The following is a 13,839-nucleotide window of genomic DNA, read 5'->3' on the forward strand; positions in this document are numbered from 1 at the left end:
AGGCACGTGTAGGACTGGCCTGCCGTGTCCACCTGAGGCACGTGTAGGACTGGCCTGCCGTGTCCACCTGAGGCACGTGTAGGACTGGCCTGCAGTGTCCACCTGAAGCACGTGTAGGACTGGCCTGCCGTGTCCACCTGAGGCACTCTGCTATTTCCTTTAGTGACTGAGAACGTCTCCTGCTTCTTCATCTCCTGCTTGTCTCAGCTTTGCCCCTTTCCTTTCTCCCATCTCCTGGGATATTAAAATTTATCTCTTCTCTTTGCTTTCCAATGTCTTCCCCTCTGGCTCTGAGACATCTGATTTGACAGGTCATTACTAGCAGGGGAATTTAGACATTTATTGCCAGATTACAAATAAAATTTATGCTGAAACTTCTTTGTAAAAGCTGTACATTTAATGAGCTCTTAATATAAAGTGTGAATATCTTAAAGGGGGAAACCAATTAAGCCTCCATGTTGTCTAAAAGGAGAGTTAGACCTGGAAAAATGTGGAGTAAGAAGCTGTTCTGGGAGTGGCCAGGAATAGGTTGAAGTTCTGGGCGTGGGCAGGGAGGGGTGGGGTGGGGTGGGCGTGGCCAGGGAGGGGTGGGCATGTCTGGGAGTGAGAAGCTTTTCTGGGCAGGTGGTTCAGGGCCGATGATGTTCAGGCATTGCTGGGTGGCCAGGAGGGAAAACTGTGGTCACGTTGGTGACCCCGCACCCATGCCATGGAAAGACTGAAGGCGAGCTGCCACTTCTAAACTGCCCCCAACAGGGAGGTGTTGTGACACATGGCTTCCTTTCCCCTTCCTTTCCTTTTCCATATCGACGATGAACCTTTACAGTTTACAAAAGAAAGGAGAAACGTACAGTAGATCCTTCTAGTTTAATAATTCTGGTATGAGTTCTGTGGAGGAGGCTGAAGGCGGCCCGGAACTGCATGCTGGAACAGGGCTGGAGAGCAGGCTAGGCACACCTAGCGTGCACACAGGAGCATTAAAGGCAATCTGATATTGATGATAGACTCAGGTGCCAGCTCCCTCAGACAGTCACAGGCACCAGACAGAGAGGGCAGAGGAGAAGGGTGCCAACTGAGCCCATCTACCTCGGCTGCCTACTAGTCCTTTTTTTGATTTTGTTTTTTTTTTTTAGAGAGGGGGCGGAGAGAGAGAGAGAGAGAGAGAGAGAGAGAGAGAGAGAGAGAGAATTTAATATTATTTTTTCTTTTTCGGCAGACACAACATCTTTATTTGTATGTGGTGTTGAGAATCTAACCTGGGCCACACGCATGCCAGGCGAGCACGATACCGCTTGAGCCCCAGCCCCAGCCCCTGCCCATTAGTCCTTCTTGCTAAGGGTCATGGTGAGCTGTGCCACTCTGCTCCCAGAGAATAGCCAGGCCCTGAGTTCCCACTGAATAGCCCCAAACAGCCATGCACTTCCACCCCATCCCAGGCTCAGCTCAGGGGGGACCTATGCTGAAGAGCCAACTGCTGCATTGTGCAGATGGTGGACTCTTGGCTTTCCGTGGGTACCAACTCTCTCTTTCTGCCCTCAGGCTTCCAAATGTAAGCTCCTACTCTCAAGGACTGTGGAAAACAAATGAATGAAAGCCAGCAAATACCTAGGATGATCAGGACACTTTGTGAAAAAAAAGGCCCTATGTACATGTCCTTTTCTTTCTCTCTACAAGTTTGAGAGATGGCAGCATCATGGTTACTGAAGTCTCCACGTTAGTATCAGGATGACCTGGAGGGGCTGGGAGCAGAGAGCTACCAATGGCTCCAGGAGGACGACCCTTGCACACCTACTCATAGACACAGCTTGCTCTCTGACCCTGCTCATCTCTCCCCAGCAATTCTTCACAGTTGAACTGCTAGATCACCTGCCACCAGAGGAGTCATAAAGTCACTGTGCAATTTTAAGCTTTAGTAATTCACCAAAGAAGGAAGCTGTAACTGACATAGGAAGCACTGTTCAGGAAACTTTCACACAAGAGAGTTCAAGTAATTTGGGGGCTTCAACATTCAAAACAACAACTACCTTTCAAGAACCAATGTTCAATTTACCTTTCATAGGTATTGAAACTTCCCCCATTGCTGTTGAGTGATTTGTAAATTGTATTCATTGTCTTCTCCCTGTATCTGCAAAGGAGTTAGCTCTGATGAAAAAAGACCCTGATTTTGCATAACCTCACTGGTTAAAAGCAAGAAAAAGGGGTATATTGGGACTTTATAAAATATTGAAGATATTAGAGCCATTTATATTCTTCAGAACAAGGAGACTCGATTCCGTCTGTTTTTCTTTACTCTCTGCTTTTCTTTTAATAATCATGTATGCTTTTAAACAAGGAAACATGATTTCAAAAATATGTTTTCTGGTGATACCATTTGAAGATAAAGATGTTGAGTCATTTGCATAAGATATTTCATCTGATTATCTGACAATTTTCTAATCTTTATAAAAAATCAAAGCAAGTGTCTTAGAAAGGCAGAGAATGTAGAGAATGCCAATGACTTTAATTTTTTCAGGAGGAAAAATATACTTAGATCAACCGGTTCAGTTTCTTTACATATATTACATGAATTTTGGCTTGCGAATATACTTTTGCAAATTAATTTAGAATTTATTTGAAGAAAATTAGGAGTGGCAAGAGGTAGGCTCTTTAAATTGGTCTCTCTCCTAATAAATTCATTTTTTAAGAGATACTAGTTAATTGTTCATATTTAACAAGAGCTACAGCTTATAGCAAGGTGGTGACATTTAATTCAATAGCATAGAGATTCAAGCAACTGCTGCTTAAACCAGGTTCAAGACAGTTTGCCTCCTACTTATCTGTCAAATATTATTCTCACTTTCTTTTCTCTATTCTTTAAATATTCTTATTGCTGAAAACGGAGGCTTCTTTTATAGTGAAATATTTTGATGGCATGGCTTTTGCAATGTGAGATTATTAGCTAGAATATATAAATTATACGACCTTGTTATCCTCCATATTCTTTTTGAAAACATAATGTATCAAGGATGCTTTCTGAAGTCTTTGTTAAGGGAAAGGTGTCATTGGTAAAAAATTATCTCCTTCCAATTGAAAGAGAATATTTAGGAGTGGTAGTGTTCTCTCTAGCCTAGAGGAAAACTGGACCAAGATCGCTCTTTATGTTTGGACAGCTTTTCTCTACAAGGAAAAGTCTCTCCCAGATCCCCATCTGTGGTCATGAAAAGTCCCATGTCGCCCCTGTTCTCATCCCCAAATGTGCATGCAGTCACCTGGCAGTTTCTTAAGTTCATTCAATGAAGATGCAAAAAAGGTAAACCACACCCAGGAAAAATTCTTCACCCTTCAAATCTATGAAGTCATCCCAAGTTTTATTTTTTTTTTAATGAGTTCCAAATTTAAAAATAAACAGAATGATGTAGAAGAGCTAAAAGTGAATAAAGCAGGACCAACCAAAATTAGGTAAAGTGAGAGATACATAAGTTTCTCTTGTTAAACTGTGGTTTAAGTTAATTTTCCCAGTAACAAGTGGATTAACTGATGTATTTTAAGTGTATTTCATTCAAGTCCTTGCAAAGATATAAACTATAATGAAATGGTTTACTTAATCAGATAAAATATTATATTTGCAGACATTTTGAGAAGCACAGAGCTACACAAAGGTCACAGGATAAAGATCCGTCTCTGTATAGTGCTGGATAAATGAGATATTATGATCTGGAGTAGAAATAGAAAATCCAGGTGTTGAAAGAACAACTAATATTTTCATTAAATAATTTTATCTTATATAAACACCCTCAATTCCTTAAATATCACAAAAGTGTGGTTTGGATACTTCCATGACTTGTCTGAAGAGGGTGGAGCTGCAGTGTTAGAACTGAGCAGAGGAGGGGGACAGGGGGTGCATTTACCTTGATAAACAAAGTGGAAGCCCCGGGCGGCCGCCCCACTCTTGGCGCTGAATCGAAGCAGGATTTGATTGGATGTAGCCAAAGGCAGCGTTTCACCTGCAGATAAAGACAGCGATCGTTCCTGGGGCCAGAAAACACCCAGCCCTGTGTGAATGGGAGTGTTCACGATGATCATTTTAACTTGGAATTTCACAATGAATTTTTGAACTTTAAAAAAAAATAAACTTTAATTTTGGGTTTAAGACCCAAATATTGTTTATATCAAGACTTTAAAACTCTGTTCCTACATTCTAGTAAAATGTATTCAATCATTAATTCACGTTTGCTTTCTTCTGAAGAAAATAGAATAGGGCTATTGGCTGATAACATGTAAGACACAATTACTGGCTGCGTCATTACCTCAGATTACATTGATTCGATTCTTGCTGGCTAGAAATTTTCTTAAAATGAAAAAACAAATTTGTAATTGAAAGTTGATTTTAAAAATTAACACATTCAGAAAAAGCCTACTGAAGTAAAATTGTAACCTCTTGAGAGAGCCTAACCTGAATCCTATCCTGAGCAGCTTGGGAGTGGGTGGGTATAAGCTTTTCAGGGAGAATTTGTTACTATGTATCAAGATTTTGAATGCCTCTCTTCTTAAAGGTTCTACCACAGGATATTGGTAGAAAATAACAAAACATGGTTGTAGCTGTTTGGTTAAGAAATAGTGATTTATAGGTGTTGGTTTTATATCCTGCTACTTTGCTGAATTCATTTATTAATTCTAGAAGTTTTCAGAATTTTTTGGATCTTCTAAATATAGAATCATGTCATCAACGTATAGTAATAGTTTGCGTTCTTCTTTTCTTATTTGTTTCCCTTTAATTTCTTTTGTCTATCTAATTGCTCTGGCTAGAGTTTCAAGGATAATGTTGAATAAAAGTGGTAAAAAGGGGTATCCCTGTGTTGTTCCAGGAATGCTTTCAATTTTTCTCCATTTAGAATGATGTTGGCCTTGGGTTTAGCATAGGTAGCTTTGATAATGTTGAGATATGTTTCTGTTATCCCTATTTTTTTCTAGTGTTTTGAGCATGAAAGGGTGCTGTGTTTTGTCAAATGCTTTTTCTGCATCTGTAAATTCATCAAAGTAGCAGGGTAAAAAATTAACACCCATAAGTCAAGTGCATTCCTCTATATCAGTGATGAATCCACTGAAAGAGAAATTGGAAAAACTATTCCATTCACAATAGACTCAAAAAAAATTGGGGAATCAATCTAACAAAAGAGGTGAAAGACTTCTATGATGGAAATTACAGAACACTGAAGAAAGAAACTGAAGAAGACTTTAGAAGATGGAAAGATCTCCCTTGTTCTTGGATAGGCAGAATTAATATTGTCAAAATGGCCATACTACCCAAAGCACTATACAGATTTAATGCAATTCTTATTAAAATTCCAATGACCTTTTTAATAGAAATAGAAAAAGCAATCATGAAATTCATTTAAAAAATAAGAGACCTAGAATAACCAAAACAATCCTCAGTGAGAAAAGTACAGCAGGAGGCATCAGAATACCAGATCACCAATTATATTACAGAGCCATAGAAACAAAAATGACATGGTATTGGCACCAAGACAGACATGTATACCAATGGTACAGAATAGAGGACACAGAGACCAACCCACATGAATACAGTTATCTCATACTAGACAAAGGTGCCTTAAACATACATAGGATAAAAGACAGCCTCTCAACTAATGGTGCTGGGAAAACTGGAAATCCATATGCAGCAGAATGAAATTAAACCTCTATCTCTCACCCTGCACAAAACTCAACTCAAAGTGGATCAGGGGTCTTGGCATTAGACCGAAGACCCTTTGCCTAACAGAAGAAAAGATAGGCCTAATGTCCACCATGTCAACTTAGGAACTAACTTCAATAACAAGACTCCTAAAGCAAAAGAAGTAAAATCCAGAATCAATAAATGGGATCAAACTAAAAACCTTCTTCACAGAAACAAAGCAATTAAGAACATGCAAAGAGAGCCCACAGAATGGGAGAGAGTCTTTAGCACAGGCACTTCAGGTAGAGCACTAATCTCCAGGATATATAAAAAACCTAACACCAAAAAACCAAATAATCCAATCAATAAATAGGCTAAGGAACTGAACGGACAATTCTCAGAAGAAGAAATACACATGCTGAACAAATGTATGCAAAAATGTTCACCATCTCTAGCAATTACAGAAATGCAAATCAAAACTACTCTAAGATTTCATCTCCCTCCTGCCAGAATGGCAATTAACAAGAATATAAATCATGATAAATGTGGGCAAGGATGTGGGGGAAAAGGTACATACATACATTGCTGGTAGGACTACAAATTGGTGCAACCACTATGGGAAATGGTATGGAGATTCCTCAGAAAACTGAGAATTGGACCACCGTTTGGCCCAGCTATTCCACTTCTTGGTTTATGACCAAAGGACTTAAAACCAGCATACGACAGTGACGCAGCCACATCAATGTTTATAGCACCTCAATTCATGATACCATGAAACCAACCTAGGTGCCCTTCAGCAGATGAATGGATAGAGAAAATGTGGCATATATGCACAATTAAATATTAGCCTTAAAGAAGAATGAAATTATGGCATTTGGTGGTAAATGGATGGAGACTGAGAATGTCACACTAAATGAAATAAGCCAATCCCTAAGAATCCCATAGAAGTGAATGCTGTATCTGATATGTGGATGCTGATTCATAATACGGTGGGGAGCTAGGGAAGAACAGAGGGACTTTGGATCAGACGGAGGGGAGTGAAGGGAGAGGAGGGTATATGGGGATGGGAAGGATAGTAGAATGAATCAGACATTGTTACCTATGTGCATATTTGATTATATAACCAGTGTAATTCTACATCATGTGCAACCAGAAGAATGAGATGTCATATTCCATTTATGAATGCTATGTCAAAGTGCATTCTTCTGTCATGTATAACTAGTTAGAACAAATTTAAAAGTGTAAAGATAAAAAAGAAATAGTGAAAAACTGGAAATAACTAAACCTTAACCATGGTAGCTTCAAGACTGTATATACATCCTTTACTTGGAGACTGATTTAGCAAATTTAACAAGTAAATGCTGAAAAGACAGCAGAAGTGAAAATAAAGGGGCTGGCTCATTGGTAAGGGGTGTGGTAAATAGACGGTGATAAATTAATCCTGCAGAATTGTGCCGTCCCTCGGTGTTGAAGGGGACTGGTTTCAGGAACCCTCCACGGACACTGGAATCTATGGATATTCTCTACCTGGGCACAAGTTCAGGTTTTAAATGATTTAGAACAAACTGTGAAGAGCTCTTGACTCCAGGTAGAGGATTATGAAGCAGAAAACAAATATATGACACAACTTAGCACCCATTAAGTTTCTAATATTTGCCTCTTATATTAACATATTACATGTTCCATGATCTTACTATGGAACATAAAGGTGGGTGTTTTTTAAATAGGATAAGACATTTCTGAAAGCTTACACCTAAAACAAGGCTTTGCTAAACACACCTGCAAATTCAATCATTAAATTTCTCATTCATCAAAACAAAGAAATAGACGAATTTAAAATCAGTCACCACAGATGTCTCATGGGATTGTAAAAGCATCTGACCTGAATGAGACCCGGAGAGTGAACTGAGAAGTCTGGCCTGGGGGTGGGTTCCATCAAATAGTTCCGCCAAGTCGTTCAGCGCTGTCTGGAAGTAGGCAAACTGCCCGAACACCACTGAAAACAAAGGGCAGAGGGAAAGATGCTTTAGAAGGGAACAGAGGCCTGGGTAGACGACGCCGGCTGGTCCCCCAAGCACCACTACCTCAACAGTCCTGTAAAACATGAACGTGAATTTACTTTTTCTGTACTTTTTCAGTGATAAAACAATTTTACTTTATATCTTGGTGGTTTTTTTTTTTTTTTTTTTTTTGGTGCTTAATTAGAGGAGAGAAATTACTGTTCTCTGTGTAATTTTAACATTAAATGAGGATTTTTTTTCTTTTAGTAAATACTGCATTAAAATAGTAGAAGAACATCTATAAAGGCATCCCATTAATTTTTGTGTAATCAGAGACATTTTATTCAGTAAAAAATAAACAGATAAAAATGCATGGTAATTTGGTGAGTAATTTAAAATTTGTTACAGAAAGTTACTATATTAACAATTTATGTTAACCCACCATCAAATTCATATTAACTTGTTCATACCCTTGATTCAGCAGCACACGTAGGACTTGCTTATTGTTATTCCTCAGCACAATTTTATTTATCTTATAGGTTAAGTTGTGTGAACACTCCTTCTCCAAGTATATCATAAATACATACTATACAGTGAAAAATTTAATTTATATTTGTGAATTCAAATTGGTGATAGAGAGCCTTTAAATATTTAGGAAATCCTGTGATTCAGCATCTATTTCCAAGCAATAGCAACTCATCCTTTTCCTATTTATGTGAAAGCTGGGCAGTCATTCTGATCATTGGAGCAAGAGTAGAGACGCACATTAGCTGTGCGAGTCCAGGTTCTGTGATAGTGAGCACACAAGAGGCCATCTACCTGCAGGAGTAGGCATGTCTCTGTCTACACACGCACCTGAGTGCTGTGTATGTCAAGAGTAGGCACACTTGTGTAACGTGCCTTGTGAATGGAGAGTTTTAAGTTCCCTGGGAGGCAGCACAGAGAAAGCCTGTGGACGGGAGGCAGTTCCCCCAGCGAGGTGCTCTGCAAGTGCGGGGTTCAGAGGCTACAGCTGGGAGAACGTCACGATTTCCTACATTTCTAGCACATGCCCCACCATTTCCAAGATTAATTTTGTTTTCATCATGTTGGTGGTGGAATACTTGGGTGTCTTAATCAGAACAAAAGTGAGCCATCTACACGTAATTCCTACTTTTCTTCAAGAAATCTTTAGCAAAACATCCACTTCATGGCAGGAACTTAGAGGAAGGAAGAGAATGCTGATGTGGTGGCAGGACTGCAGCAAGCAGGGCGCAGAGTGCACACAAGGAGCCACGTTCCCTCTGGGGGACTCCTTCTAAGGGCTTCCGGGGCCCAGCCTAAGAGTCTGGGGCTCAACGCAGGTGCACTCCAGGAAGTCATCTGCTGAGAGAGCTGTGCACAAGGGACCAAGTGCACAGCAGGGCTCCAGGGACTCAGGCCCAGGAGGGCTGTGTCCAGCTGTGGGGAAGGTCCACATTTCCCAGGAAGGTATGCCGTGTCCCCCAAAGCTCAGGTGTCAGATTATGCGATAATTTTCAGAAGTAAAATGATTAGATGATGAGAGGTGTGACCTGATCATGGATCACTCCACCTGAAGCATTAACTGGGTGGTAACTGTGGGCAGGTAGGCTGTGGCCGGACAGGTGGGTTGTGGCCGGACAGGTGGGGTGTGGCCAGAGACGTGGGGTGTGGCCGGAGGAGGGGGTCCCTGGGGCTTGCCACTGCGGGAAGTCTCTCTGTTTCTCTGGTTCCATGTGCAGAGCTGCTTTCCCGGCCACATCCTTCCACCATGATGTTTGCTGCATCTTGTGCCTGGAGCTGGGGCGTTTTTAAGCCATGGAGGGCACCTCTGAAGCCATGAGCCAAACAAACTTCTCCTCCTCTGCTCTGTTCTCATCAGGAGTTCTGGTCACAGTGCTGGAAAGCTGACTCAAACAGTGCTTCACCAGTGAGAAGGAGCACCCCCTCTCTGCTGTGTCCCAAGGATGGACTGTAAGGAAACCCTTTCACAAGTAGGCCATAATGAGCGAGACTCTGGAGGTGACAGTCTGAATTGGCTGTCACTTGGTGGATCAGGGAAGAATGTGGCAGCCCACATCTCCAGGGCCTGAAACGCCAGACTTCAACACATACACTTCACAGAGTAGGCAAAGGAGTGGGTAAATGTTTATCAAGATGTTAACATGATCCTCTTGGGTTTTACAAAGGATACCTGGGGCTGCTTGGGGTGAACACAGACACACTGAGGACCTGTTCTACACGCCACTTCCCCTTTGCGGCCTGTGCTGACCACAAGGTGGGCAGCCCTTCCTGCCCAGTCAGCGACACGTCACCCCCTGGTTCAAACACCCGCCGTGCACACCCAGCACGGAGCACATCAGGAGACGAGCAGTACTTCGTTCATATCTGTGTCACTGGCACTTATCAAAGTATGGAATTGCTGAAGCAGTTGATGAATGTCCCAGGAAACAGTAGGTAAGGGGTAGGAAAGGTCAAAATCAGTAGGGATTTTCCTTAAGTATTTCATGTAACACTTTCACTCCAAACTAAAGCTTTGATTTGATGGAGTGGGATGTTTGTGTTACTGAACTATTCAGGTTGGGACCTTATGATCAATATTCAGGGTAGGGCATGTGACTTTTCTTCTGTTCAAGATCACTGTTGCATTGCGATGTGAGGTACAATTTATAATAACTGCAACCATAGACTGACTGCTGTATTCCAATTTGATAAAGACACTTTGATGCGTAAAAGGTAGAAAGAGTGAAGCAACTGGAGGAATTGGAGCATTTGGGGGAATGAAGAAGCTTTCCCTTCAGTGCAGGGTCAAGGCTGAGGTGAGGAGGAGACCACAGCCCCACCTGCCCACTAACAGACCTGCCCGCTGTGCCCAGGGATGCAAGTGTCCTGCCCCCCGCAGGGCTGCTGTGCAGGCCTCCCTTGCCCAAGCCGGCGGCCAGCGGAGAGAGTGATTCCTCAGAAACACTAGGAACCCCCTGGCCAGGTTCTGGGGTTGTGGGTCAGACTCCTGGGAAATGAGCCCTGAGAGAAACGTGCTTTCTTACCAAATTCCTTGGGCACGGTGATGGAGTAGAGGCATATTTGGCCAGCTGTGTAGTTGTGCGGGTAGTTTGGTGACAGGACCACCCCTTCGGACCCCGTGTACTGGCCTCCGCATGGAGCTGGAAAGAGAACAGCCCAGAGTTACATGCAGGACAGTGTGAGCGACAGAGCTGAAGCTGAAAGGTGTCCTGGGAGCAGACGCTGCTGGGGGGGGGTGGAGCGCAGCGAGCGCTCGCCCAGGTCCTGCGCTGCAGGGAGCCCCAAGGGAGCCAGGCCACCCAGGCACGCCTCGTTAGAGGGAATCTACTGGGGTCTCAAGACCTTTCCAGGCAGGTGATAATAAAACAGCGGATCAACAGTAATGATTAATCCCTTTAAAAGGCTCCTCAAAACACCGCGGCTGATCCCAGTCATCCTGTCACCATGAGAGATGCGAATCACTTCAGCTTCCTTAACGTGAAACTCAGAGAATGGCACGTTTTCCGTTGCAGGCTCTGTTTGTTTTAACTTTGCATTTCATACAGGCAGCTGAAGGGTAGCACTGGGGAATGCTTCTGGGGCCTCTGTAAGTTCACCTTGGAGCTCAAGGAACACACAGCCAGAGAGCTGGGGCCGAAAGAAAGATGCCGAGCAACAGAGAGCTCAGTGTCTGTGGGTGTGCCTCTGGTGTACATGGGTGTGTGTAGGAGTGTGTACATGTATGTATCTCTGTGTATCTGTGTACATGGGTGTGGGCATCTACGTATCACTGTGTGCCGACATGGGTGTGTGAATTATACATGTGTATGTGTGTGTGCATGTGCGTATTTGTGTATGTGTATATGCCAGTGTGTATGTATATGTGTACATGTGGGAGTCTGTGTGAATGTATAGAAGTGGCTGTGTGTATGGGTGTATCTGTGTGTTTAGGTGTGGCTGTGTGTATGGGTGTATCTGTGTGTATAGGTGTGGCTGTGTGTATGGGTGTATCCGAGTGTGTGTGCACCTGTGTGTGTGTATGGGTGGATCTGAGTGTGTATGCATCTGTGTGTGTGTATGGGTGGATCTGTGTGTCTGTGCATCTGTGTGTGTGTATGGGTGGATCTGTGCGTGTGCATCTGTGTGTGTGTATGGGTGGATCTGTGCGTGTGCACCTGTGTGTGTGTATGGGTGGATCTGTGTGTGTGTGCATCTGTGTGTGTGTATGGGTGGATCTGTGTGTGTGTGCATCTGTGTGTGTGTATGGGTGGATCTGTGCGTGTGCATCTGTGTGTGTGTATGGGTGGATCTGTGCGTGTGCATCTGTGTGTGTGTATGGGTGGATCTGTGCGTGTGCACCTGTGTGTGTGTATGGGTGGATCTGTGTGTGTGTGCATCTGTGTGTGTGTATGGGTGGATCTGTGTGTGTGCATCTGTGTGTGTGTATGGGTGGATCTGTGTGTGTGCACCTGTGTGTGTGTATGGGTGGATCTGTGTGTGTGCACCTGTGTGTGTGTATGGGTGGATCTGTGTGTGTGTGCATCTGTGTGTGTGTATGGGTGGATCTGTGCGCGTGTGCATCTGTGTGTGTGTATGGGTGGATCTGTGCGTGTGCACCTGTGTGTGTGTATGGGTGGATCTGTGCGTGTGCACCTGTGTGTGTGTATGGGTGGATCTGTGCGTGTGCACCTGTGTGTGTGTATGGGTGGATCTGTGCGTGTGCACCTGTGTGTGTGTATGGGTGGATCTGTGCGTGTGCACCTGTGTGTGTGTATGGGTGGATCTGTGCGTGTGCACCTGTGTGTGTGTATGGGTGGATCTGTGCGTGTGCACCTGTGTGTGTGTATGGGTGGATCTGTGCGTGTGCACCTGTGTGTGTGTATGGGTGGATCTGTGCGTGTGCACCTGTGTGTGTGTATGGGTGGATCTGTGCGTGTGCACCTGTGTGTGTGTATGGGTGGATCTGTGCGTGTGCACCTGTGTGTGTGTATGGGTGGATCTGTGCGTGTGCACCTGTGTGTGTGTATGGGTGGATCTGTGCGTGTGCACCTGTGTGTGTGTATGGGTGGATCTGTGCGTGTGCACCTGTGTGTGTGTATGGGTGGATCTGTGCGTGTGCACCTGTGTGTGTGTATGGGTGGATCTGTGCGTGTGCACCTGTGTGTGTGTATGGGTGGATCTGTGCGTGTGCACCTGTGTGTGTGTATGGGTGGATCTGTGCGTGTGCACCTGTGTGTGTGTATGGGTGGATCTGTGCGTGTGCACCTGTGTGTGTGTATGGGTGGATCTGTGCGTGTGTGCATCTGTGTGTGTGTATGGGTGGATCTGTGTGTGTGTGCATCTGTGTGTGTGTATGGGTGGATCTGTGTGTGTGCATCTGTGTGTGTGTATGGGTGGATCTGTGTGTGTGCACCTGTGTGTGTGTATGGGTGGATGCAGTCGTTCTGGTCACTGGTGTGGTCAATTAGTCACTTGGCTACCTCAGTCGCAGGAAGCAGAGATGCAGAGTCAACACGCAGACACCGGGAGCTGATGAGAACTGGCTGGTGGTGACCCAGCTGATGCCCAGTGGCTCATTTATTTTTGAAATGCATACAACTGTTATAGGGCTCAGGTGGGGCATCCCATCCATCATACATAAGGAAGATAATATCCATAAGTCAATCATCTTATGCCTATGGTAAGTGCACTATGAGGAAGCTCTGAGTATTGCTGTTGTCTGGAAGGGTCTTTGTCCCTAAGGGAGGGGCCTTCTGAGTCAGGGGTCTCATGCCCTGAAGCTCCTGACTATGGGTTTCCTGGCCTGGCAGCTTGGCCACGCTGACCACAGGTGCTGAGGCTGTGGTTTCACTAAGGGCTCCCTAGAGCAGAACACCCCATCCTGCAGGCCTTCCTGTCAGGCCTGAGGAGCGTAGACTCAAGCCCTCCAAGCTGCTCATAGATGCCAGCTGCTAACTGTAAACCAAAAGTTATTCCAGTAGGTGGATCTCTGTGTGTGGGTGTATCTGTGTGTGTAAGGTTTATCTGTGTGTATGGTTGTTCTGTGTGTGTATGGGTGTTCTGTGTGTGTATGGGTATATCTGTGTGTGTGTGTATAGGTGTATCTCTGTGTGTGTATGGGTGTATCTGTGTGTGTATGGGTGTATCTGTGTGTGTGTATGGGTGTATCTGTGTGTATGTGTA

The 13,839-nt window shown here is 44.0% G+C and overlaps 1 protein-coding gene across 1 annotated transcript in view; it reads right to left on the reverse strand.

Moving 5' to 3' along the window:
* Nucleotides 1-13,839, reverse strand: part of Csmd1 (CUB and Sushi multiple domains 1) — a 1,328,246-nt gene that overhangs the window by 185,957 nt on the left and 1,128,450 nt on the right. The window contains exons 31-33 of the mRNA XM_077109222.1: nucleotides 10,701-10,817; nucleotides 7,536-7,649; nucleotides 3,888-3,983 (exon numbers count right to left, since the gene is read on the reverse strand). Of these exons, the coding sequence (XP_076965337.1) occupies nucleotides 3,888-3,983; nucleotides 7,536-7,649; nucleotides 10,701-10,817 (327 nt within the window). The remainder of the gene's footprint in view (nucleotides 1-3,887; nucleotides 3,984-7,535; nucleotides 7,650-10,700; nucleotides 10,818-13,839) is intronic.

This window comes from Callospermophilus lateralis, chromosome 4 (genome assembly GCF_048772815.1).
Source record: "Callospermophilus lateralis isolate mCalLat2 chromosome 4, mCalLat2.hap1, whole genome shotgun sequence".
Taxonomy (NCBI): Eukaryota; Metazoa; Chordata; class Mammalia; order Rodentia; family Sciuridae; genus Callospermophilus; species Callospermophilus lateralis.